The sequence below is a fragment of the Tripterygium wilfordii genome, chromosome 13 (genome assembly GCF_013401445.1).
Source record: "Tripterygium wilfordii isolate XIE 37 chromosome 13, ASM1340144v1, whole genome shotgun sequence".
NCBI lineage: Eukaryota > Viridiplantae > Streptophyta > Magnoliopsida > Celastrales > Celastraceae > Tripterygium > Tripterygium wilfordii.
Window position 1 is genome coordinate 12,839,780 of NC_052244.1, and position 21,964 is coordinate 12,861,743.

Below are 21,964 nucleotides of genomic sequence, written 5' to 3' on the forward strand. Positions count from 1 at the left end.
TAAGTATTTAATCCAACTTGGTCGGGTAGAAAATTTCTTGAATCTGATATCCGAAAGATAAATTTATATGATGTCGTTTTCGATTAGAAAAACAATGGCATGAAAAATATGAGTAGAATGGATCCTGAATGGTAAATACACAACAACCGTAGTTATGTAGTTCTAGGTTTTAAAATCTTAATCCCAGCTTTCCAATGTCGTTTTTGAATTATCAAGGAATGTGATCAAGACTTCAGACCCTCCAATGAATAAAATACACAATTCCTCCTCGTAGGTCCACTCTATGCAATGCAAGTGGGGGAGCTTAAAACGTGTAGTCAACTTCTTCCCTTGTCTTCACTGGACAAAAACTTTAGTTGAATCTTCTGCCTAGATACAGCCGCCGCCCTTCTTACTTCGCTACTTCCCGGCATTTGCTCTCACTTTCTTTCACTTCCCCCATCAGTTTCTCTGAATCTGCCCAAAGACTGTCCCCCTTCGAATATTGTAACCAGATAGATCAGAAAGATTGCTTTTGGGTTCTTGAATTCTTAGCTCTATTTTCCGAGTTTAGCTTGATTTGGGCGTTTTTGGGTCCTTGTGAACGATTGATGTGAGAGGAAAGCAGGCTGTCAGCTTATCTGTGCCTTTTTAGCTGCTATTCTGGTATTTCATCTCCATCAGATGCATAATACTTACTTTGGTAAAGAATCTGACTTTGGAATTTGTAGTTATCATTAAGTGAATGTTTGCTTTAGGGTTCTAAAGATCTTCGCCATAACCTAGTCATTTTGGTCTTTTCTTCTTCCGATTCTGCTCGCTTTACTTGGGTTTTGTTAGCATTTAAGATTTTGTTTGCAATTAGAGGGAAAGAGAAGGAAAATTCACATATTTTATACTCCAACTACACAAATCCAGAAAAATCTGTTTTGGTTTTCGAAACTCTGCTCGATTACATAGGCTCTGAGATGATGGGAGGGCAGTGTAGCAAGCCTGGCAAAAACAAAGGGGGCGATACTTCACAATCAAGTGCCCAAATCAACAAGGATAAGTTTACAGTTCATTTGAATTCTTATGAGGAAGCTGTTAAGCATGATCCAAAGCTACAATCATTTGATACTCATCTCCATGAACGAACCAACCGGGTTATAACGTATCTTGCATCTGGTGTTGAGATGAGATCCTTGTCATTTGAGTCACTCAAAGAGGCCATCAATGCTCTTCTTGAAATGAACCAAGAAGTGGTCAAAATCGCGCTGGAAAACCGAACAGATATATGGAAGAGTAAAGACCTATTTGCTCTGGTGGAGGAGTACTTTGATAGCAGTGTTAAGATATTGGACTTTTGTAATGCTCTTGAGAATTGCTTGAAACGTGCTCGAAACAGCCAGTTGATCATTCAAATTGCTGTTAGGCAGTTTGAGGAAGAAGTGGAAAGACAAGATGGTGTCGAGGGGATGAAGTATACACGGACATTGCAAGGACTGCAGAGATTTAAGGCAGCCGAGAATCCATTTACGGAGGACTTCTTTGCATTGTTTCAAGCAGTGTATAAGCAGCAAGTATCTATGTTGGAGAAATTTGAAGTTCGGAAACGAAAGCTTGATAAGAAAATGCGTAAAGTAAAAGGATGGAGGAGGTTGTCAAATGTGTTATTTGTTGCTGCTTTTGTCTCCGTTTTGATTTTCTCTGTCGTGGCGGCTGCCATTGCTGCACCTCCTGTTGTAACTGCTTTGGCAGGTGCATTAGCAGTTCCAGTTGGCTCCATTGGAAAATGGTGCGACATGCTATGGACCAGGTATCAAAATACGATGAAGGGACAGAGGGAGGTATTGATCTCAATGGAGATTGGCACTCGTCTTTCAATAAAGGACATGGAAAGTATAGGGGCACTTGTCGACAAACTGGAAATTGAGATCGGGTCAATGTTGCAAAACGCGAAGTTTGCTCTTGCAGAAGAAGATGCACTGAAGTTTGCGATGGACGAGATCAAGAAGAAACTGGACGTGTTCATGGAAACCATTGAGGATTTAGGTGCCCATGGTGATAGATGTAGCCGCGATATCAGGCAGGCCAGGACGGTGATTCTGCAGAGGTTAATCAACCAAAACAACGATTCAAGTACCCCTTCAATATTGTATGCACTAGATTGATAATGCTGACACTGTTGGTTGATTGAGTCGGATTACAATCCGTAAGGCACAGATTTACGGGTTGGATTTACTCCTGTTTTATCTTTGTGTCTGGTTTATGTATTGGATCATAGCAGTATTCAACTAGCATTGAGCATTGTTGCTTTTATGTAATAAATAGGAAGCCTAACAATTGCAGTGCTGGTTTTTTTCCAGAACTTAGCACATGAAAATTTACAGGTTTTGTTGTGTGAAGTAAGGCCATACATTTTCGTGAGTAGCGGCAAATGCGGGAGGTGGTAAGTTAACTCTAGCTTTATTTTCTTGCATGGAACAAAGATGTATGAGAGATTTTGTGAAGGTAACTTTCCTTTGTGGACTTCAACCTCATTCTCCCCATCTCCCCGCACGAACTTAGGCCTGGTCTTATTTGTCGCTAGCGTTGAGCAAACTGGGTTGACGGCTCGTGTATAGAACATTAGAACTGACCTAGCTGTTCGGTAAACATGTTGGGTTGGGATTCTCGATTAAAAAAATTGTAGTGGGTAGTGACTAATGCTTGATAAAATGGGAATGGGCCAACGGTCTGGGTTGATAAAATGGCCTAATGGGCTGCAATCAATCAATAATGAGGTGTGGGCCAAATTTCTGGGCTGATAAGATGGTTGAATGGGCCGCTTCCAGCTAATGTACAAGCCTTCTGAAGCTTGTCTTGGGCAGGGCCTTAGTCCTTCTAGGCGGCTCGGCCCTTTAAGATTTTCTTGGTTTTTCGAGTCTGAATTTTGCTTCTGTTGCTCTGCCAATCCCTAACCCGCCACCACAGCTACCGTTGATTGTTCCATACATGAGAAGTTTCAATGATTCCTACGCATTTCTCCTGAAATCTGTGCTTTCTTCCGCTCTATTTTCCAGTAATCGGCCTTTTCGCCATTTCAAATTGGTCCATTCCCTTCGCGAATCTAAACCCAGAAAACCTACCAAAAAATGGGGCGTAACTTCAAAGAAACCAGCCAAATTGTTACTCACCAGAGATTCAGACGCGAAGGTTTACATGAGAAACATAATTGCAAACATATACAGAATCTTGAAGTTCTCAACTTGGGATTCTGCTCAGCAACAACTCGAAAAACTCCCTATAAAATGGGACTCCTACACAGTCAACCAAGTCCTCAAAACCCACCCACCAATGGAGAGGGCGTGGTTGTTCTTCAATTGGGCCTCGCGATTGAATGGGTTCAAGCATGACCAGTATACTTATACCACGATGCTTGATATATTCGGAGAAGCTGGGAGGATATCATCGATGAATTATGTTTTTAAGCTCATGCAAGAGAACGGGATAAAGGTCGATGCAGTTACTTATACTTCGCTTATGCATTGGATTTCGAGTTCTGGGGATGTTGATGGGGCAGTGAACATGTGGCAGGAAATGAAGTTTAATGGGTGTAATCCGACTGTGGTTTCCTATACAGCGTATCTTAAGATTTTGTTTGATAACAAGAGAGTGGAGGAGGCTAGTGATTTGTACAGAGAGATGATTCAGATTGGCATTTCACCCACTTGCCACACATATACAGTTTTGATGGAGTACCTTGTGAGCGTAGGTGAGTGGATGTTTAGTTACAGAGTTTATGCTCATTATGTGTTTGTAGTATTGTCACAGTTTGATGGTTATGGTTTTCTGGAAGTAGCACATTTACTTGATGTCTTTTAGCCGGTGGTTTTATCGATGCTATCTCATTATAAGGTTTCCTTTAGTGAAATCAATGTGATTCATCATTTTTCTTATCATCTATTCTCCAGGCAAATGTGAAGAGGCCATGGAGATCTTCAGCAAAATGCAAGAATCTGCAGTACAACCTGATAAGCCTGCGTGTAATATATTGATTCAGAGATGTTGCAAGGTTGGTGAGACAAAAACAATGATGCGAATTCTGCAGTATATGAAAGAAAATTGTCTTGTTCTTCGTTATCCTGTTTTTCTTGAAGCCCTTGAAACTTTAAGAGCTGCTGGTGAGAATGATGCTCTCCTTAGAGAAGTTAATCCTCATATTTCTCCTGAATGTGTTGTGCATGAGAAGGAAGTTCCATGTGTGCCAACTGCTGATAATGATAATTTGGACAAGAATCTCGCATTAATTTTATTGAAGAAGGAAAATCTTATTGCCATTGATCGTTTGCTTTCAGTGACAGTTGATAAGCATTTACAATTAGATTCTGTGATTATTTCAATGATCATCGAGGTAAACTGTGATCGTTGCAGATTTGATGGTGCTTTATTGGCATTTGAATACAGTGTAAGAATGGGATTAAACCTTGAGAATTATGCATATCTTGCCTTGATAGGCATTTCAATAAGATCCAATACATTTTTAAAGGTGCTTGAGATTGTCAAGGAGAAGATGAGGGCTGGACACTCTCTTGGTGTATATCATGGTGCCCTTATAATTTACAGACTTGGGCGTGCTCGAAGGCCCACTCTTGCTGCAAAGATCTTTAACTTATTGCCTGATCAACAGAAATGCACTGCGACTTACACTGCCCTGATCAGTGTCTACTTCTCTGCTGGTAATCCCGATAAAGCCCTAAAAATTTACGAAATCATGAGAAGGAGATGCATTCAGACTTCTTTAGGCACATACAATATTCTGTTAACTGGTCTGGAAAAAAGTGGCAAAGCTTGCGAAACAGAAACTTATAGGAAGGAGAAGAAGAGGCTGCTGATTGATGCTGCTTCCCGCGATAGTGTCCCCATGGAGGAGAAGATGTGCGACCTTCTTTTTGCAGGCTAGATGGCGTAAGGACAACTAAAATTCTAGCGATTTTGTTTCCAAATTGACAGCAAGTGATGAAAGAGGTGCTTGTTGTTGTTTAATTGAGGGCCACAGGCAACTATCGCATCTCTACTGCGCTGAGGGCTTGTAGACTATCCACGAGGGAGTGGCAAGCGGTTTGAGTTTGCTCAAGGGCTGTAATTAGAATACTCTCCTTCAAATGGGTCTCACTTTATTGTACTTGAATCACATGTACGTGTTCACAGAGAAAACATCAAGGAACAGAAATGGTTCACTCCGTGGGCTGTAAATGATGCAAGAATCGATCCCTAAATCAAGGTGAGGCAATAATGCTAAAAGAATATATGCTTATTCGATTGAATGGATACAATAACTCTCTGAAAATAGTGAAATTATGGCAGATTATGATCTCAATATATGCAAGTTGATTTCTTACAGATAAGGTTCTCCTACCAATTGGTACCACTGCATAGGAAGCAATCACATGTTCCTTCAATCTGGTACTGTGTCTCTTTTCAGTTAAAAGCTTGCATATAATGTTGACAATGGCGATGAGAATGGAATAGGTTCTGGATTCTTGAAACTTTGGGATTGAATTGACGCACTCTTTTAAGTTTTAATCAATAATGTCACCATATCTAGATATTGTTCTGTACTTCTGTGCGTTCTCTGCCATCAGACAGGGGCATGGAAGTGAAGCATTTTAAAAGAATGGTCTCTGTGGCACAAGTGGAATCTCTCGTGAACATTCTCAGGTCTCCATGTTGAGAGGGTAAAAGAGTTTCTCTACTCTTTTGAACTTTTGGTTGGTTTTCAGACTCAGCATTCTTGGTTGGTTTACAGTCATTGTGATATACCTAACTAATGCTGGCCACATAAGTACACTTGTACTGTTGTATAAACAGACCATATGATTCATGGGATGCATGGGGGTTGATGTACCCCACTCTAGCCTTTTTGGGTCGAACTAATGATATTTTTTTGTTCGAAACAAAAATAAAATTCATCACAATCAAAACATTCGTGTTTTGAGTTTATATCCGATGATCTAGAATTGTTATGCTTTTTATTTTTATTTTTCGAACAAAAAATATATCAGTGTATTTGTTGGGCTGAATATTACATGTTTATACTTTTTTTAAAAAGAATAAAGTAAATTTTTTTTATGTCAAAATGTTATTACAGGAGGCCCCAACCACTCATGATTCATGCACAACTCTTTTGGTTATATATATATATATATCAATCAATGAAAAATGAACAATGATTGGTCTTGTCTTTTGCTAAAGGAAGTGCATTATGACAAGAGTAAACAATCATTTCTTGAATAAGAGATGTAGCTTTGTAAGCTTCTTGAGAATTAGGTTGAGGTCACACTTGATAAGCTTAGGCTACACAATTCATTTTTTATTTTTGTAGTTTTGTTGTTCAAATCTTGAACTAACATTGTTAATTTTCAATTTCAATCCTAATATTCAATTTATTTATTTATTATTATTCACAAGGGTCCATGTGAGAAAGATGAAGGAAAATATATTAGGAAAACCAAAGTACCCATCACTACATGAAAAGAAAGCATGTGGATTTATAAGCATAATTTTCTATATGATGACTTCCCAAGATGGGTTATAAGTAATCATCCTTATTAATTACTATTATTCTTTGTTTGGCAAGTTTGATTGTTTCTATTTGTCATGTACGGTCTCGGATTTCTACCAAAGTACCAAATCAGTACATAGTATTACCATGTATTTGTCTAACATACGTAATTTGTAAATTATTCTGTCGGCCAATAGGTTTATTAAAAGTGAATCCAAAAAATAAACGACTAAGATTTTTCATACCATAAAAAATATAAAAACTATGGTAGGTCTTCATTTTACACGAGCTGTCACTTCCACGTCACGCACATCCTACCATCCAATTACATTCATTGAAAAAATATCATTTTTTTGTCACAATTATCGCAAATGCAGATATGGATACATATGATCCATGCGAAATTCTATACCATACATCTAAATATTTGAGATAGGTGAGACAACGGTATTGTTTAATCGAATATAGGTAAGGCAAGCTTATTTTTCCTTCTTAGACCTAGATGGATAACGATTGGTCTCTCACTGACACGTCACACATCTAAATGCGAAATTCCACGTCGATGATGAAATAAATACTCATATGATCGGACGGTTGTGACGGTGTTTGTCTACGCAGCTTAGCCACACAGGTATGCGGAGACTCGTGTTTGTCCAATTATTTTTTATTCAAATATCGCGATATAATAAAGTGGGAATATGTCAATGTCGTTTATCGAATATTCGCGAACACAACGCAGTGAACAACTCTCATTCACCTGAAAGTCCTTATTTTGCTTACTCGTAACGGCTTAATTCAAAATACCGTGATTTGTTTCAATTTATCGCGTTCATCTTTTCCATGAGGACCCTATATATTAACCCCCAAATCACAGGAGCTGAACAAACTCTTTTCCTCTCTAGAGCTTTCTTTTTCTAAGATTCAGCTCAACAATGGCGTCCAAGAAATCCTTAGCCCAGCGCCTCTTCAACGTTTCCAGAATCTCTCTTACCAACTGTCGCGTTTCCTCACCGCGGGTTCTGGCTCGATCCAGAATCTCTCAGAGCGCTAGTCAAAAAACTCTCGAGCACGATCCGGGAGACAATGGCATGTTCAAGCGGTTTTTCCACAGGAGAGCGATTTTCCAGAATGATATGGCGCCAGAACTCCACGCAGTCTGGGTCGGAGATAAACTTATTGACAAACTGCGGGATATCGACATTTCGAAGAACCGGATCCGACTGGACGGATTGATTCCTCCGCCGGCTCTGTCTCCAGAGAAGACGTCGCCGGCTTTTCCCGGCGGATTGAAGGCGGAGGATACGAAAAAATTGTTGAGGGTAGCGCAGTTGGAATTGGTGAAAATGAAGCTGAGAGAAACAGAGAAAAGCTGGATACCGTATCTGGAGTTTGTTCGGATCTGCGCTGATGCTTGTCCGGATCTGGACCAAGGAAATCGGATTGCCACGACGCTTGACGAGTCCGGAGCGGTCATTGTGTTGGGAAACGCAGTTTTGCTGAGGCCGGAACAGGTAATTATTCAATTCCGAATTCGGAATTCATTCAATTGATAAATAAATAAATTTATCTGTTATTGTCTTTGATTATTTGTTTTACAGATTAATAAGATTGCCATTGATGGTTGGAGAGGATTATTAGGTTTCAATTATTAAGATGAGATTAATGATTTCAATGTTTTTCTTTTAATTTTCAATCTGAGACTACCGAAAACTGATATGGTTTTTTTGTGATTATTCTTTTGGTTTTTCATTGACAGGCCAGACCTAAAACGTGAAAAGGGTTCCACCTTTGAGATTGAGATGGTAGCTTTAGGGCTTGAAGGACCATATAAGCCCTTCATCAGTTTCTCTCCAGAATTTCTTGGACTTGGGGTCTAAGGTTATGGGTTAAGTCCCATGCCTTCCCCTGTTTTTCAATTGACAAAACCTTATAGAAAGAAACTTTGCTTATACGGGAAAAAAAAAAACAAATTTTGGATTGAAGAAAGAGACCTTGAGTTATTATTTTTGGTATTTCTTCTAAAGGCTAGATTGAAATTTTTGAGAATGACATTACTGGCTGAATCCTTCACCAGCCAAAGATCTGGGGGAGGGTGTGTTAGGTGTTCATCACTGTCTTGTGATTAGTTAGATGGTTCGTCACGTTTGATGATTAGGGCTGGGATCTAAATTTGATATGTTCTGGTTTTTACTTTTGTTTGGGCATTACATGTGTCAAGATTTATACTTGTAAGCTTAGCTAGAACAGTTTTGTCTTTCAGTAACAGGGGACATAATAGAAATTAGTTTGTGTCAATTTAGCGAAACCCAATTGAGGTAATTGGGTTTAGGTATATGAATAAGAAGGTCTAGATAGTGTTCTTTATTTACTTTTTTTGCTTGTTTTGTCTGGATTTGAGCTTTTACCTAACTCATTTTTGCTTTTAATGATTTTGATCATTTAGCATTGAAAATCAGGGCCTTAGAACAAATTTTCTTACAAAAAATTTCTTTAAAGTATCTTTGATCTCGTAAGCAGAAGATTGATGAAGAAAAAAAAAAGTGCGGCAGAATCATGTTTTACCCAACTATGTTGTTTTTGTCATGTTTATTTGTCACAGGTTGCCAAAGCAATTGGAGGTCTAATACCATCGCCAATAGCCAACACAAACGATCCAAGAAGAAAGGAATTGGAAGAAATGGAAAAGCAGAAAGCCAGAATTGACAAAAAGGCAGAGTCCCTGGTCCGCCGAGAACTCTGGTGTGGGCTGGGATACTTAGTAGTCCAAACGGCCGCATGCATGAGGCTGACTTTCTGGGAACTGTCATGGGATGTCATGGAGCCTATTTGCTTCTGTTTCACTTCCATGTACTTCATTGGAGCCTATTTCTTTTTCCTCAGAACGTCCAAAGAGCCTACTTTTCAAAGTCTCTACGAATGCAGGTTTAGTGCAAAGCAGAAGAGGCTTATCAAGATTCACAATTTTGATATTGGGAGGTACAATGAGCTCAGAAGAGCTTGTGATCCCTACTCTTCGTTGTCGTCAGCAACAGATCTTGCGGACAAGTAGCAGTTCGTTGCTTGATATGAATTCCTTAGGTTTAAACAAACATACAAATGATAAGTGACATGTTGAATGTTGATTGAGACTCAAGATTTAACTCTTGTTTTCCGGAAATCCAACCCAAACAACTTGTAGAGTTATTCTCAATTTTGGGAATTTGACTCTTGTTTCGGCTTTTCCCTTTTAATGGGCATATGTACAATTGAGAGGTGTTGTATCTTAATTTATATGGCACTTTGTTTTTCTTTTAACTTTGATTTTCCCCTAAATACGAATATATGGATTGGACTGTTTACCACTAATCATCTGCTCCCACTAATCATCTGCTCCTGCAGATGGTTAGACCATCTCAAATATATTATATGAGGAAGGTAAAAAGAAAAAGAAAAACTAGAAACTGCCATGTGAATGTAGAAAATTGGGGAAGGAAACGAAGAGTGACTTGTACAAGAAAACAAAGGATGATAGCAATTTCATGTGTGATACTTGAGAGAGTGGGAGCTCGGGAAGGCTTTTCTAGGAGAAATTGTGGACCTTACTTGCTTGCAGGAATTGTGGATTTGATGAATTAATGAGAGTTGTATAAAGAGACGTATGGGGTTGGATGAAGAGAACATACCAGTCAGTCCCACGCATGGCTGACAGAGGTCGAAGATGAATGGCCCAATCCATCCAGTTAAGTGTACGATGCCTCCAGGAAGCGTGGTAACAACAGCTAGCCAGCATTGGGAGTTTCACTGTGTCAGACAGAATCCCTAACAAATGGACGGTGCATGCACAGTCACAGATGACAGACCCAGCCAAAATAAGCCGGACAAGAATCTTGTTTTATTATATTTCATGGAGATGGAAGTCGAACAGGGTCACAACAACGATGATTAGCATTGCATTGGTTCTTATTGACGGTGGAGGCACACTCATGATTTCTCTCCTCGCTTGTTTTTTTAGTAAGTTCCTGTCATCTATCGCGCGTATCCCGGTCATTATGACACTTTGGCATCGCAATGTTTCAACCACTTTTATACGATATTTGTCTTCTTCCCAAAAGTTTGTTTTCGCCGACCAGAGAAAGATTGGTAATCAAATTGATGGATTACACGTTATTTTTTATTATATTAGCTACCTAATACGACGGTTTATTGATAGTTGTAGGTGTCTCGATCTATAATTGAAGAAAAATTAAGAGAGTTTGATGTATTCCACTAGGAATTTTTGCAAAAAATGAAGAAAATATGGTAGGCATACAACTCTTGACACCTGTGGATTATCGGTCAAAGAAATTTCGACCATCAAGTCAGTGAGAGAGCATGCCTAAAAACGTTATAAACGGATACAATGTGAGGAGGCTTGGACTTTGATCGCGGTAGAAAATTATGTTTTGGCGGGAGCTTCGGTGGCAGAACAAAAAGTAGTTTTCAATGCAATAGAAAATCGTACTAATTTAAAAAAATAAAGACTAAAATTTGTAAGAAATCAAAGCCAAAAAAAAGTTAATTGAGAATCTTTTTATTATTAGCAACATATTAAGAAACTTCAAAGAATTCTTGAGAAAATCAGGTAGTTTCAATATGGGTACTATAAGAAATTAAACAATAAATCAACAATTACAGGAATGATCCCCATGGCTTAATGTAAATGAGCCAAGGCTCGTTTGTCTTGACATAAAACACAAATTTATGCTTATTTAAAGAATGGATTTTGGGAGGACGAGTGTACTATGCCATGATATGGTGTTTTAAAAAATCATAAATATGTAGTATTTTGTATAGCGAATCTAATAGTATTTTTTCGTTAGAAAGAAAAATAAAATTTTATATAAAAATACATGACAATTATAGACAATCGAATATAAGTTACAAAATTTTGATGTGTTGATTGTTGTGATAAATTTGATTTTTATTTAGATAAAAATAATATCATTGAATTCACTATACAAAATAATACACATCTAATCAACAGAGGTAACTCGGTTGATAATCGATTGGGTTAAATATATACGTGCTTAAGATTTGATTTTAATGAGAAATATATTCTTCAATGGTATTTAAAAAAAAAACACACATCTGTCATTTTTGAAAATAATACAACGGGCCTCCAAATGACGTGCGCAGGGAAAACGTTGAGGCCCAATTAAATGCGCCTTTGATTGCTTTTTTGAATTAACAAGACAACGGTCAATTGTTGTTTCCTAAAACTACCGTCTTTATTTCATTTTCTCTCCTTGCAATTTTCAGGACTCCTAATTCCACCTTCTCTCTGATCTTCGTTCTCCATCCGTCTCTTCTTCCCTTTTCTTCAATTTCGATGTGGTTGGAACGTTTATGTTTGCAAGCCCTGATTTGGCCTTTTTACCAGCAACAATTATTGCAGCGATGGTCGATGTTTCCTTCCACCTCCTCTTCTGATTCTTCTCGTTATTCAGTTTCATTATATTTTAGTTGCGTCTTGCTGACTTCAAGTGTAAGTAGCCATTGCTAGGGTTTTTGTGTCACTCCTTTGAAATCAATCAAATCCTATTAAAATTTCCATCTCAAAACAGAAATTCAGTATACAATCCAAGATGGGATAGTTTACGCGGCTAATCTTATGGGCCTTTCAGTAGCTAATTGATTATGTTGTGATGGATCACAAGTTAATTCATGTGGTAATGAACTAAAGATGGGTGAAGGAGTGAAGGTGTTAACGAAATACAAGATGAAGATCCTAATTTCTGAGGAAGTTGGGTGTATCCTTATTGTCTTCTAAAGTTTTTGTGTAAGATGTAATTTTAGGTAACTCTAGCTTTATATTGAAATATCTTATGAATACTCTTTTGTTTAATACTCGTTTTCAGCAACATAAATTATCTTGGTACCTTGTTTGTTCTCTTATCCTAAGTATATGATTGATCAGTCTTCCATTCAGAATGATTAGTATGCCTTCAGTGTAGGTTGTGCCTTTTCTTCTGAGGAATACTCTAAAATCCTACTGTTGTGGCTTTGTCTGGGCTCTAATGCAATTTAGTTGCTCTACTTGCTGTAGCATAATGTAACTATAACTCTGATATCCAACGTGATTTTTGTTTAGTGGATTTACTTTTCTGAGTACTGTTTGACTATACTTTGGTCTTATCTGTTAATGATTCTTTTTGCCGGAAAGGTATCTATTGTTTAATTATTGCTGTGGTATATGTATTTTCGTTACTCTGGCATGACTTGTTATTGGATTTGACCATCAAGTTTTTGTGATAGCTCTTTCAGCAGTCCGTTCAAATGCTGCTATGACTGAGAACCTTGTTGCTTATGAAATCATCCTACTGGATGCTCCTTCTATAACAAACGCCATACTTATATCTTCAATTTGTTCTTGAGTTAAACTTGCTGAGTAAGAAATCCTTAGAATTCCAGGTTACATGGGCTTTCTTTCCCATTCCACTCATGTATTCTTGTGTGTTTTCTTCATTTTACTTTTTGTTTATATTTCTGATGTTTGAAAAATCTAAAACAAATTCTTACACTCGTATGATCTGAAGCTTTATTACGGTGGAAGATTTTATGGAGAGCAGGCAGGTTCCTTCCAAGTTAACTCAAGAACAAATTGGAAGGACTTTTGTTGCCAGTTTTAAGTCGAGATGTTGCAGATCTTTCGGTCGGAAACGTGTAAGTGATCTTGCTCTCCTATAATTTCTCGGAAATTTTAAGCTCGAGTTTATTCTTGCCTTTTCTAATTAGTTGAGGATTAATGGACTTTTTCTGCGTCGTGGAATGACTCGAATATGATGTTTCTGTATACAAGTCGAGATTGAAGATACGTCCCTCATTATGGGGTATAGGGTTGGAGTTGCTCTTATGGGCCTTGCAAAGACTTAATATCCACAACCAACGTGATCGGCCCAGTAAGTAAACAGGATGAAAGCGAAATCCACTTGCCTTTTGGGCCTTTCTCTTGGGCCCAAACAAATCAATATGCCCAAATGAAGTAGAATACAATACACTCCAAGCCCACCTAACCCGAGCTGATATCAAACATGACATCTACGACACAAGTGGAGTGATGGGAGCTTACTTTGATTATATAAGGTTGTTCTTGACCACCAATAGGCAGACAGGTAGACCACTAATAAATGGTAAAAGGACTAGTCTGACTTGACATTTATTTTCCACGCTGTGCCCTGAAGGTCCAAGTAAATGATTATTTTGGTCACACTTTGTTTTTTATGTGGGTTAGTGAACTTGACTTGATCCCACTCCACGATATTTACCGGTTGACCACCCTGCAATAGAAGTTACTAAATTCAAAACAGATTGGATATCTATAATTAAAACGCATTGTCTTTTAGTGCAAGAATTTTTACTTTTGTGGGTAATCGAGAATTTTCTAATTCAATAATATGTCCATTGAAAAACTGAACCAGCTCTAAATTCGAGCCATCAACTTAGTTTGCTCCATGTTAATGACAATTAAGACTAAGTCAAAATTCGTGTAGGGAAAGTCTTAATTTTTTTGGTCATCAAGAATTCTCCAACCCGACATGTCAATTAGACAGTTGAGTTAACTTTAAACTCGAGTCGTCAATCCAATCAGCTCCACATTAACGATAAATAAGTTCAAATCGAAATTCGTGCGTGGCAAAGCGTCCCATAGTTCGTTTACCAAAGTTTTGGGACTTGCTCATTTATCTTCACCAGTTCATCCACCTTCATTGTTTGAATTGGGAGTTGTAATTTCGGCCTTCAACTGTATTGGTCTTACCAAATATATATTGGGGTGATAGAATTTCTCATCAATCAAGGTGATGGGGGCAAAAACCATTCAGTCACTGTAACACCTTTATTGTTATTGATTTCACAACTAAGTTGGCCCCACATAATTTCTTCGGTCCAAGCATATTCGCCATCGGTAGGTATACTAAACAACGGATATACTTGTCCAGCATAATTAACCTTGGGTTTAGTTATATTTTACTCAAGAGTATAAACAGTCGTTTTTTCACACAAATTTGATCGAACTGACAGCAGTTATTTCAATTATCGATCAGTTCTATTAAAAAATATGCATTTTTTTTGAAAAAACAGACCGAAATTTTGTTATCCATCGGTTTGGTAATTTTGTACAACCCTAATTTTACTTATCTCAATATCTTTATTGGTAAATTGACAACTTATCCTATGTGTCTAGATTCAATTTCACACCAAACACTTCAACAGAGCATTAAACAACATCTAATCTAGTATAAATCAAGAACATATATTCTATAATAAGCAATACCAATGGAGCCTAAGATGACATTCAAGCCACTAGTTAAAGTGGTAAGGTTAGTGTTTATCATATTGATGACTAGGGTTCAAATCATTTCCCCTATTTCAAAACGGGGACTAAGATGCCACGTCACCATCTATGTCATCAATAGATAATAAATAAATCAGGTATGGTAATTAATATTTAATAGACAGTACACTATAAATTATAAATTATTATCCGAACCCAATTTATAAAGGAGTGTGAGTATTATTGCTCCTCTTGATATAAATCTCTCTGTTTATTTTAAAAATGTTTGCTTATGTTTGAACAACCAACTTAATTAATCTAAATGGCACAAAAACAGAGTATCGTTATAGTAATTTACAGTTCAAATGGTAGAAAACAAGTCAAATTCCTTTCTCTTTCACTCTTTCTATCACCGTTTCTTCTTTCATCATCATCTTCTTCTTCCCCAAATGCATCTTCAAGTAGAAATTTAAGAACAACAACAGAATTGCTCCATTAAGCACTGAATTGAACAACCAAGCTCCAATCCCATTACACCCACCTTTCAAAAAGTGCAGCAAAAGCACCCCAACATGACAAACCAAATTACAACACAAAAGCACCATCTGACAATTCACCACAAACGGATAGCACGAACAGGGCAATCCGATCGCGGTCCAAAATCGGTACCCGTAAACGACAGAGTATACTAGAGTGGCAAACAAGATTGCGAGAACTTGAAAAGATTGAGAGAATTCGAGCCACAAGAAGCACATGAAGGTCAAAATTGAAGTGTTGAAGAGCTGGAAATAAGCGAGTCTACGGCGTCGTAGGATGACGAAGAATGTGCGACCCATGTGGACGAATCGAGAGAGGTAATATATGTAGGACCAGAAGAAGACCCGACCCGACGGGCGGGTCCCGAGTGGAAAACAGAGGAACCATTGAAAAGGGGTTTTTGAGCGGCGCCAGAACCATCGGGTTTCGTGGATCTCGGCTGCGGAGGAGAGGAGGATGCCAGCGAAAATTGTGGCGGAGATCAAGGCAACGGAGAGGCTGTGGAGAGCGGGGATGGGACCCAGCGGGACGGGTCTGCCACGTCGGACGATGAGAGAAAGTACGAGGTGGAGAAAAATTGATAGAGCCAGATAGAATGCTATAGCGGTGAAGAGGAATGACCACGTGGAGCCCCATGATTGGGTGTGGCTCCACCGGAACCCGACGATAGCTGGGTGCTCCGATAGGTAGTATGTTAGGATCTGGGCTGGGGTCCAACGAGTAAGAAACATCGTTTGATGGATCAGTAGACGATTGGTCAGACGGTAGAGAAACCACCGTGGCGGTGGCGGTGGCGGTTATAGATAGTTGAGTTTTGGATGAAATGTTGTCTTGAGTCCAAGTTTGGAGGGAGAATGGCAGGACGGCGGGGTTTGATTATTAGGGGACGTGAAGGACTGGTGAGTCTGAACTCTGAAGAGTTTGTAAATATGTTATACTTGCACGTGTGGAAGATATTTGTTGGTCACACGTACGTGCTATTACATATAGTACAATAGTATTAGCTTGTGTGAATCTTTGTCCACTTGACTGAAAATCAAAAAACTAAGTGGGCATAAATCTCGAATTGTTATAATAGTCTACACCTTTCTGATGACAAGTGAGACTGAGTCAAAGCTCATGCGGATAGAAGCCAGAAAGTGGGACAAAGTTCATGGAATCAAGATTTTACAAGAAAATGATAAAAATCTCAATAATCGATGTCTTACTTATCTTAATTGTTGAGTTAAACAAATATGAGCCAAGTAAGTTGGTGAGCTTTGCATCTAGCTTGTAAGTTTTGTCAAACATGATAAATTAATTATATTTCATGGTCAATAAGACTTATAATATGTTGACAACATTTGGAGCAAAAATGAAGACATTATTTTCTGGTGAAAGTTAAACTGTAATGACGTGGCGTGGCGGATGACCGGAGGCTAAAACGGGTCTTATGAAATTGAATCGTCAAATATTAGTTAAATTAACAATAGTAGATAAGTTCCTTCTACCACTTGATTTTTTGTCTATGATAAAATATTCATGGGTGTGTGTTGTCTTATCCTGTTTGGATTGTAATTTTGAAAAACATTAGTAAACTAATAGATACCACGTCAAAACAAAGGGTGTCCGTATATCATAAACATTTTAATGAGTCAAAAACTTTTTTTTCCTTTGACCGGAAAAATTGTAATAAAATAAAGTGACTTTGAGTCTCAAATAGTATTTACGCGTGGTGTAAATTGTGTAATTAAGTTGCCGAGCTTGTTTGTATAAAGATTGTATATACTACATATGTTGTCATGCTTGTGAATTAAGATAGTGATCAAATTCGGTGAACTAGTTAGATAAATAGTATTTAGGATTGTGTTATTTGGTTGTGTTATACGTACTAATTCTCTCAAAGCTTGTGATTTCATTGAGATTGAGATGGTAAAGTTGATAGTAGTAATTCATTATAAATATGGGAGTGAGGCTTCGGTTTTGTTCTCTCGGCACGAGTTTTGATTTAATTTTACATGTCGTCAGCGTAAAGCGATCTTGGTTAATAGTTGATAGTTTGAGTTTAGAGTTGATGCATAGGCGCATTTATTAGGTGGGCATATTGAAATGAAAATCCTCGGTTTAAAAAATTGATTTTATTGATAGCTGAGAGCTTCAGCCACCAAAACATTGTTACATGAAACTTCACGTTCATACCATCAATCCCCCAAAAATTTGTTCACGAAAGAGAACAAAATCAAAAGAAGTTCATAAAAAATGTTAATCATGATTAACGTGGGATGTAACTTTAATTAACTAAATTCACAATCATAAGAACGAGTGTTGGCACCCCCTCATTGTCAGCCTTTTAAATGAAAGTTTTATAAAAATATATATCAAAAGTAGGGCAACTATGCCCATGATGGTGACAACCGCAATTACAGTTTTGTGAATTCATAATTAATCTCACCATGCACATATGTTATATGTAGTTTTGACCAGATGATTATGTAAAATGGCTTTTTTTAAGTTAATCATAATTAATACAACGATGGTGTGGACGTATTTTTTTCATCAAAAGATATTGTCCGTTTCGAAATACCTTTATGAGCATTTCCACCCTCCTTCTCAAGATTTTATTTCAAGAAATTATCTCGACTCCCCCATTCGAAGTCGTAACCTCTTTACTCCGGGAGAGTGAGTATCAAAGTAACCATCTAGTCTAACAAGTTATTTGGATATTTAATTTTTCCAAACTAAAGAGATTATGCATTCGAGTTGGAGAAGCTTGAAATTTTTCTAACATAAATCCTTGAGGGGGATAAGAATGCACATAGAGATACCGAGAGCGGACAATAAATTTGAATGCAAAAAGCATCAACAACAGATGGCATCATAATTTAATCTTGCAATTTGCAGAATATAAATATATTGACAGTACCGTCGGTCCTCCAAAACATAAAGCAAAGGAGTCATTATATTTATTTAGTTGATATTGCTCCAATTGCAGCATACATATCATTTGTACACAGTAAAAGTTACATGTGCATCAACCATTTTCAAATTCTAACACTACTTTTTTTTTCCTTCTTTTTCCTGACTGATCTGATTTGTCTTTTTGATGTCGAGATTATGATCAGTTGGGTGCATATGAAAATGAAAGTGCATGCAAAAGTTATTCATGCAATTATATTAAAAAGGTACAACATGTACATTATGCAAAGAATAAAAAAGCATTCCCTTTAATTTTGTGCTGATTGACCAACACAGTGACTTGAAATTAAAGTATGTAAATGAAGGATTGGGATACACTTCTATTCTAAGAGAAAATACAATACAATATTCACTTATTTTTCAAGTATAAAATATTTTTTAAAATAATAAATATAAAATATGTAAGATTTTGATTGTTGGATCTTTTAAAAAAAATTACGTGTCATACTTTACATCCAATAATTTAGAAAGAAAAAGAAAAGAAAAGAAATCGTGTTTAATTGACATAATTGTCCACGTTTATAAGGACACTTTTCTAGAGGACAATTATTGCATTCGAGTAATCATTTACTTAAAACAATATTTAAGCTCAAACCAAAAGAATTATTATTATGCATATACTTGAGCTATTATTGCACGTGATTTTCTAATTTATTTATTTTTAAAAATGTATTAAAATTGAAGTTATTGAGAAATAGACAAAACTATATTATAAAATTTATGGGCACTCCTTAGTGCTTACACATCTTATGAGTTAGGCCCAGTCCAATTCGAATTATTGGTAGGAGCGTTCATGTTGAGCAATTAATATTGAATCTCCCAAAAGTGGAGTGGACTTTGATATTTATAGGCGATGGTGCACGTGACGTAGGCCCAGTCCAATTTATTGACTGTAGACGTAGGCCCAGTCCAATTTATGAAAGCTTTGCGCTTGTAGCAATTAATGCCTCTGAAATTGAATCTCGCCAAAGTGGAGTGGACTTTGATATTTTATAAGCGATGGTGCATGTGACTGGGCTACAAGCGTCAGACGTTTTAGTTTAAGGCCGTGGGCCAGTGGAGTGGTTTCTTAGGCTGTGGGCTTGTGTTGATGACAGTTTGCCCAGGACGTGGACGGGCTTCTTTAACTAGTCGACTAATATTGATTTCGACCCAATTGGCCCAGCCCATATTTTCCTGGAGAGCATTACTCAATCCTAACGACATCGAATCAACTAGAGCTGTCGGATCAACAACTCTAGGAGAACGTAAACCGTACGATGAAGTCAGTAGTAAAGACAAGATACAACGAATCTTCTCAAGTCCCCCGAAACTTCCACGTGCAAGTTGGTTATCTCACAATAATATTTGTGTGTTTGGACTTTGGACTCATCTGACCGTCTCAAACTCTCAGTGTCGGCTCCTCTCTCTTTCAGTCTTTCAATCTTGCAGTATCGTCAATAAGTCGATCGATCTAGCGGTTAGTATCGATCTTGCATTTATTCTGATTTAATTTATGTCGATTGGATGGGTGCTGAACTGGGTTGTTTATGCAGTTCATTGTTTTCTTTCTGATACGATCTGGTATTGGAGGGTTTTGTGGTTTTGGTTGGTGAGATTTGGATTGAACAATTCGTGGGTTTTGGTATTCCCGTTTGATTCCATTTAGGGTAATTTGTGCAACTTAGTTTCTTAGATGATTGTTATGAAATATTCTGGCTTTTGAATCTTGACACTGAACTGTTTGATGTCAAGATTCCATATTATTTGTTGGATTCTTCCGATGGAGGATGTCAGAGTCCCACATCGGTTAAGTGGGGGAAGGCTGTGCACTATATAAGATTGGGCAAACCTATCACTAGTAAGCCGGTTTTCTAGTGCATAGTTAGGCCCATGACAAATGGTATCGAAGCCAAACCCCGCTTGTCGGCCCACAGAGTGCAGGCCGCCATGGTGCTCGACCAACGTGGGCGTTGGTCTTGAAGGGGTGGGGTTTGTCAGAGTCCCACATCGGTTAAGTGGGGGAAGGCTGTGCACTATATAAGATTGGGCAAACCTATCACTAGTAAACCGGTTTTCTAGTGCGTAGTTAGGCCCATGACAGAGGATTAGAATCTTTGTTCATTACAAGTTAGAGTTTGGATAGAAAATGTCAAACATTTATGGGGCCGTTTCGTCGAGGTTGGAAGAAATGGGTATCTGAAAAGGTTCAGTTTGATTTTAGGGCTATTCTCCAACTGATTGTATCTATCACTGCAAAAAAAACAAAAAAGAACTTTAGCCTCACTGGTAGCCTGGTAGGAAGTTGATGCAGGCTTAGTATAAGTAACTTGCCTTTTTTGTGGCCAATGTTAAAATGTTTGCTATGTTTTAAGTAAAGATCATGTAATCTATGGTCTGTCTCCGATTTATTCATCTGATGTTCTTGGTGATTACAGGTAGGTTGAAGGTCAGGAGATGGTGAGTGAATTTGGGGAATCAACAAGCTTTCCATCACAAACCGCACCTTACTCAGGAAACACTGCCAATGATCCTGGTGATTTTGAATGCAATATCTGCTTCGAATTGGCGCAGGATCCAATTGTGACCCTTTGCGGTCACCTCTATTGTTGGCCATGTTTATACAGATGGCTACATCATCACTCGCATTCCCAAGAGTGTCCGGTCTGTAAGGCGCTAGTACAAGAGGAAAAATTGGTGCCTCTGTATGGCCGGGGGAAAACTCAGACTGACCCGCGATCAAAATCTTATCCTGGCATTAACATTTTTAATCGCCCGGCTGAACAAAGGCCAGAAACAGCTCCTCCCCCGGAAACAAATCAGTTACCTAATCATGGTTTTGGATTGATGGGGGGTTTTGTTCCAATGATTGGTAACTTCACTCTTGCCACTGCTTTCGGGGGTCTCTCGCTCTTTCCGTCTTTATTCAATTTCCAGTTTCAGGGGTTCTCGGATGCGACTGTGTATGGAACAACTTCAGGTTTTCCTTATGGATTTAACACCTTCCATGGTGGCCATTTGCATGGATATCCTCAGCCAACAAGTAGAGGGCAGCAGGTGGATACAGTTTTGAAGAATCTTCTTCTCTTGATTGGTTTCTTAGCGATTCTTGCTCTCCTTTGCTGGTAAATGGGACGTGAATCAGGATGCCATTTCAATTTAAAGTTTTACTTATGCTCTAATAGAATCTGTTGTCTACTTTTTAGTTCTCTGTTTGTGTCTTTAAATACAATTACCTCTTTGGTGGCATAGTCTGATGTATTGAGAGAGTTGTTCATACATGATGAGTATCCCACATCGAAAAAATGGGGCTACCAACTCTAGTTTATAAGGATCCAAGGCACCCTCACCTAGTAAGCCGGTTTTTTGGGTTGTAGTTCTACCTTGGGCCTTATGGGCCGGGGTGGGTATTCATCATTGGTGCTTTCATTGAGAGAGTCGCGTTTGCGGAGAGGGCTGCTGTCCGGGAAAGGGTTACCGTTTGAAGGGCGAGTGGAGCCGTCAGGCGAGCGTAGCCGCCGTGGACGTCGGCTGTCCAAGGGGCGTGGTTTGATGAGTATCCCACATCGAAAAAATAAGGCTACCAACTCTAGTTTATAAGGATCCAAGGCACCCTCACCTAGTAAGCCGGTTTTCTGGGTTGTAGTTCTACCTTGGGCCTTATGGGCCGGGGTGGGTATTCATCAATACAATACGAC

General features: G+C 38.3%; 5 protein-coding genes across 8 annotated transcripts; 4 read left to right on the forward strand and 1 right to left on the reverse strand.

The window, feature by feature from the left end:
* Positions 1-248: 248 nt before the first annotated feature.
* Positions 249-2,350, forward strand: LOC120012911 (UPF0496 protein At2g18630-like). The gene has a single exon (XM_038864474.1). It carries the CDS (start codon positions 948-950, stop codon positions 2,130-2,132), a length of 1,185 nt encoding a protein of 394 aa, XP_038720402.1. The 5' UTR covers positions 249-947; the 3' UTR covers positions 2,133-2,350.
* A 150-nt stretch (positions 2,351-2,500) lies between these two features.
* LOC120012910 (pentatricopeptide repeat-containing protein At2g01390) lies at positions 2,501-5,948 on the forward strand. Of its 3 annotated transcripts, none has more exons than XR_005471308.1 (3): positions 2,501-3,715; positions 3,915-5,224; positions 5,308-5,948. XR_005471308.1 is itself a non-coding variant. In XM_038864472.1 (2 exons), exons 1-2 carry the CDS (start codon positions 2,956-2,958, stop codon positions 4,901-4,903), a joined length of 1,749 nt encoding a protein of 582 aa, XP_038720400.1. In that variant the 5' UTR covers positions 2,501-2,955; the 3' UTR covers positions 4,904-5,948. The 3 variants fall into 3 exon arrangements, 1 of the variants encoding a protein (XP_038720400.1); XR_005471307.1 differs by having other exon boundaries at positions 5,345-5,948; XM_038864472.1 differs by having other exon boundaries at positions 3,915-5,948.
* Positions 5,949-7,390: 1,442 nt separating this feature from the next.
* Positions 7,391-9,799, forward strand: LOC120013709 (calcium uniporter protein 2, mitochondrial-like). Its single transcript, XM_038865603.1, has 2 exons — positions 7,391-8,016; positions 9,105-9,799. Exons 1-2 carry the CDS (start codon positions 7,438-7,440, stop codon positions 9,552-9,554), a joined length of 1,029 nt encoding a protein of 342 aa, XP_038721531.1. The 5' UTR covers positions 7,391-7,437; the 3' UTR covers positions 9,555-9,799.
* Positions 9,800-15,031: 5,232 nt separating this feature from the next.
* On the reverse strand, positions 15,032-16,240 carry LOC120013546 (elongation of fatty acids protein 3-like). Its single transcript, XM_038865381.1, has one exon. It carries the CDS (start codon positions 16,061-16,063, stop codon positions 15,176-15,178), a length of 888 nt encoding a protein of 295 aa, XP_038721309.1. The 5' UTR covers positions 16,064-16,240; the 3' UTR covers positions 15,032-15,175.
* A 3,363-nt stretch (positions 16,241-19,603) lies between these two features.
* Positions 19,604-21,547, forward strand: LOC120013252 (E3 ubiquitin-protein ligase RNF185-like). 2 transcript variants are annotated; one of them, XM_038865002.1, is made up of 2 exons: positions 19,604-19,746; positions 20,705-21,547. In XM_038865002.1, the coding sequence occupies exon 2, from the start codon at positions 20,724-20,726 to the stop codon at positions 21,393-21,395; it is 672 nt and encodes a 223-aa protein (XP_038720930.1). In that variant the 5' UTR covers positions 19,604-19,746; positions 20,705-20,723; the 3' UTR covers positions 21,396-21,547. The 2 variants fall into 2 exon arrangements, with proteins under 2 accessions (XP_038720930.1, XP_038720932.1); XM_038865004.1 differs by lacking the exon at positions 19,604-19,746 and adding an exon at positions 19,797-19,936.
* Positions 21,548-21,964: the final 417 nt, after the last annotated feature.

What these genes read in the sequence shown, in the direction of transcription:
- LOC120012911 (XM_038864474.1), top strand. Translation starts at nt 948, where the DNA reads ATGATGGGAGGGCAGTGTAGCAAGCCTGGCAAAAACAAAGGGGGCGAT.
- LOC120012910 (XM_038864472.1), top strand. Translation starts at nt 2,956, where the DNA reads ATGAGAAGTTTCAATGATTCCTACGCATTTCTCCTGAAATCTGTGCTT. An exon ending in GGAGTACCTTGTGAGCGTAG is followed by an intron (nt 3,716 to 3,914) that starts GTGAGTGGATGT and finishes TCTATTCTCCAG; the next exon opens with GCAAATGTGAAGAGGCCATG.
- LOC120013709 (XM_038865603.1), top strand. Translation starts at nt 7,438, where the DNA reads ATGGCGTCCAAGAAATCCTTAGCCCAGCGCCTCTTCAACGTTTCCAGA. An exon ending in TTTTGCTGAGGCCGGAACAG is followed by an intron (nt 8,017 to 9,104) that starts GTAATTATTCAA and finishes TATTTGTCACAG; the next exon opens with GTTGCCAAAGCAATTGGAGG.
- LOC120013546 (XM_038865381.1), bottom strand. Translation starts at nt 16,063, where the DNA reads ATGTTTCTTACTCGTTGGACCCCAGCCCAGATCCTAACATACTACCTA.
- LOC120013252 (XM_038865002.1), top strand. Translation starts at nt 20,724, where the DNA reads ATGGTGAGTGAATTTGGGGAATCAACAAGCTTTCCATCACAAACCGCA.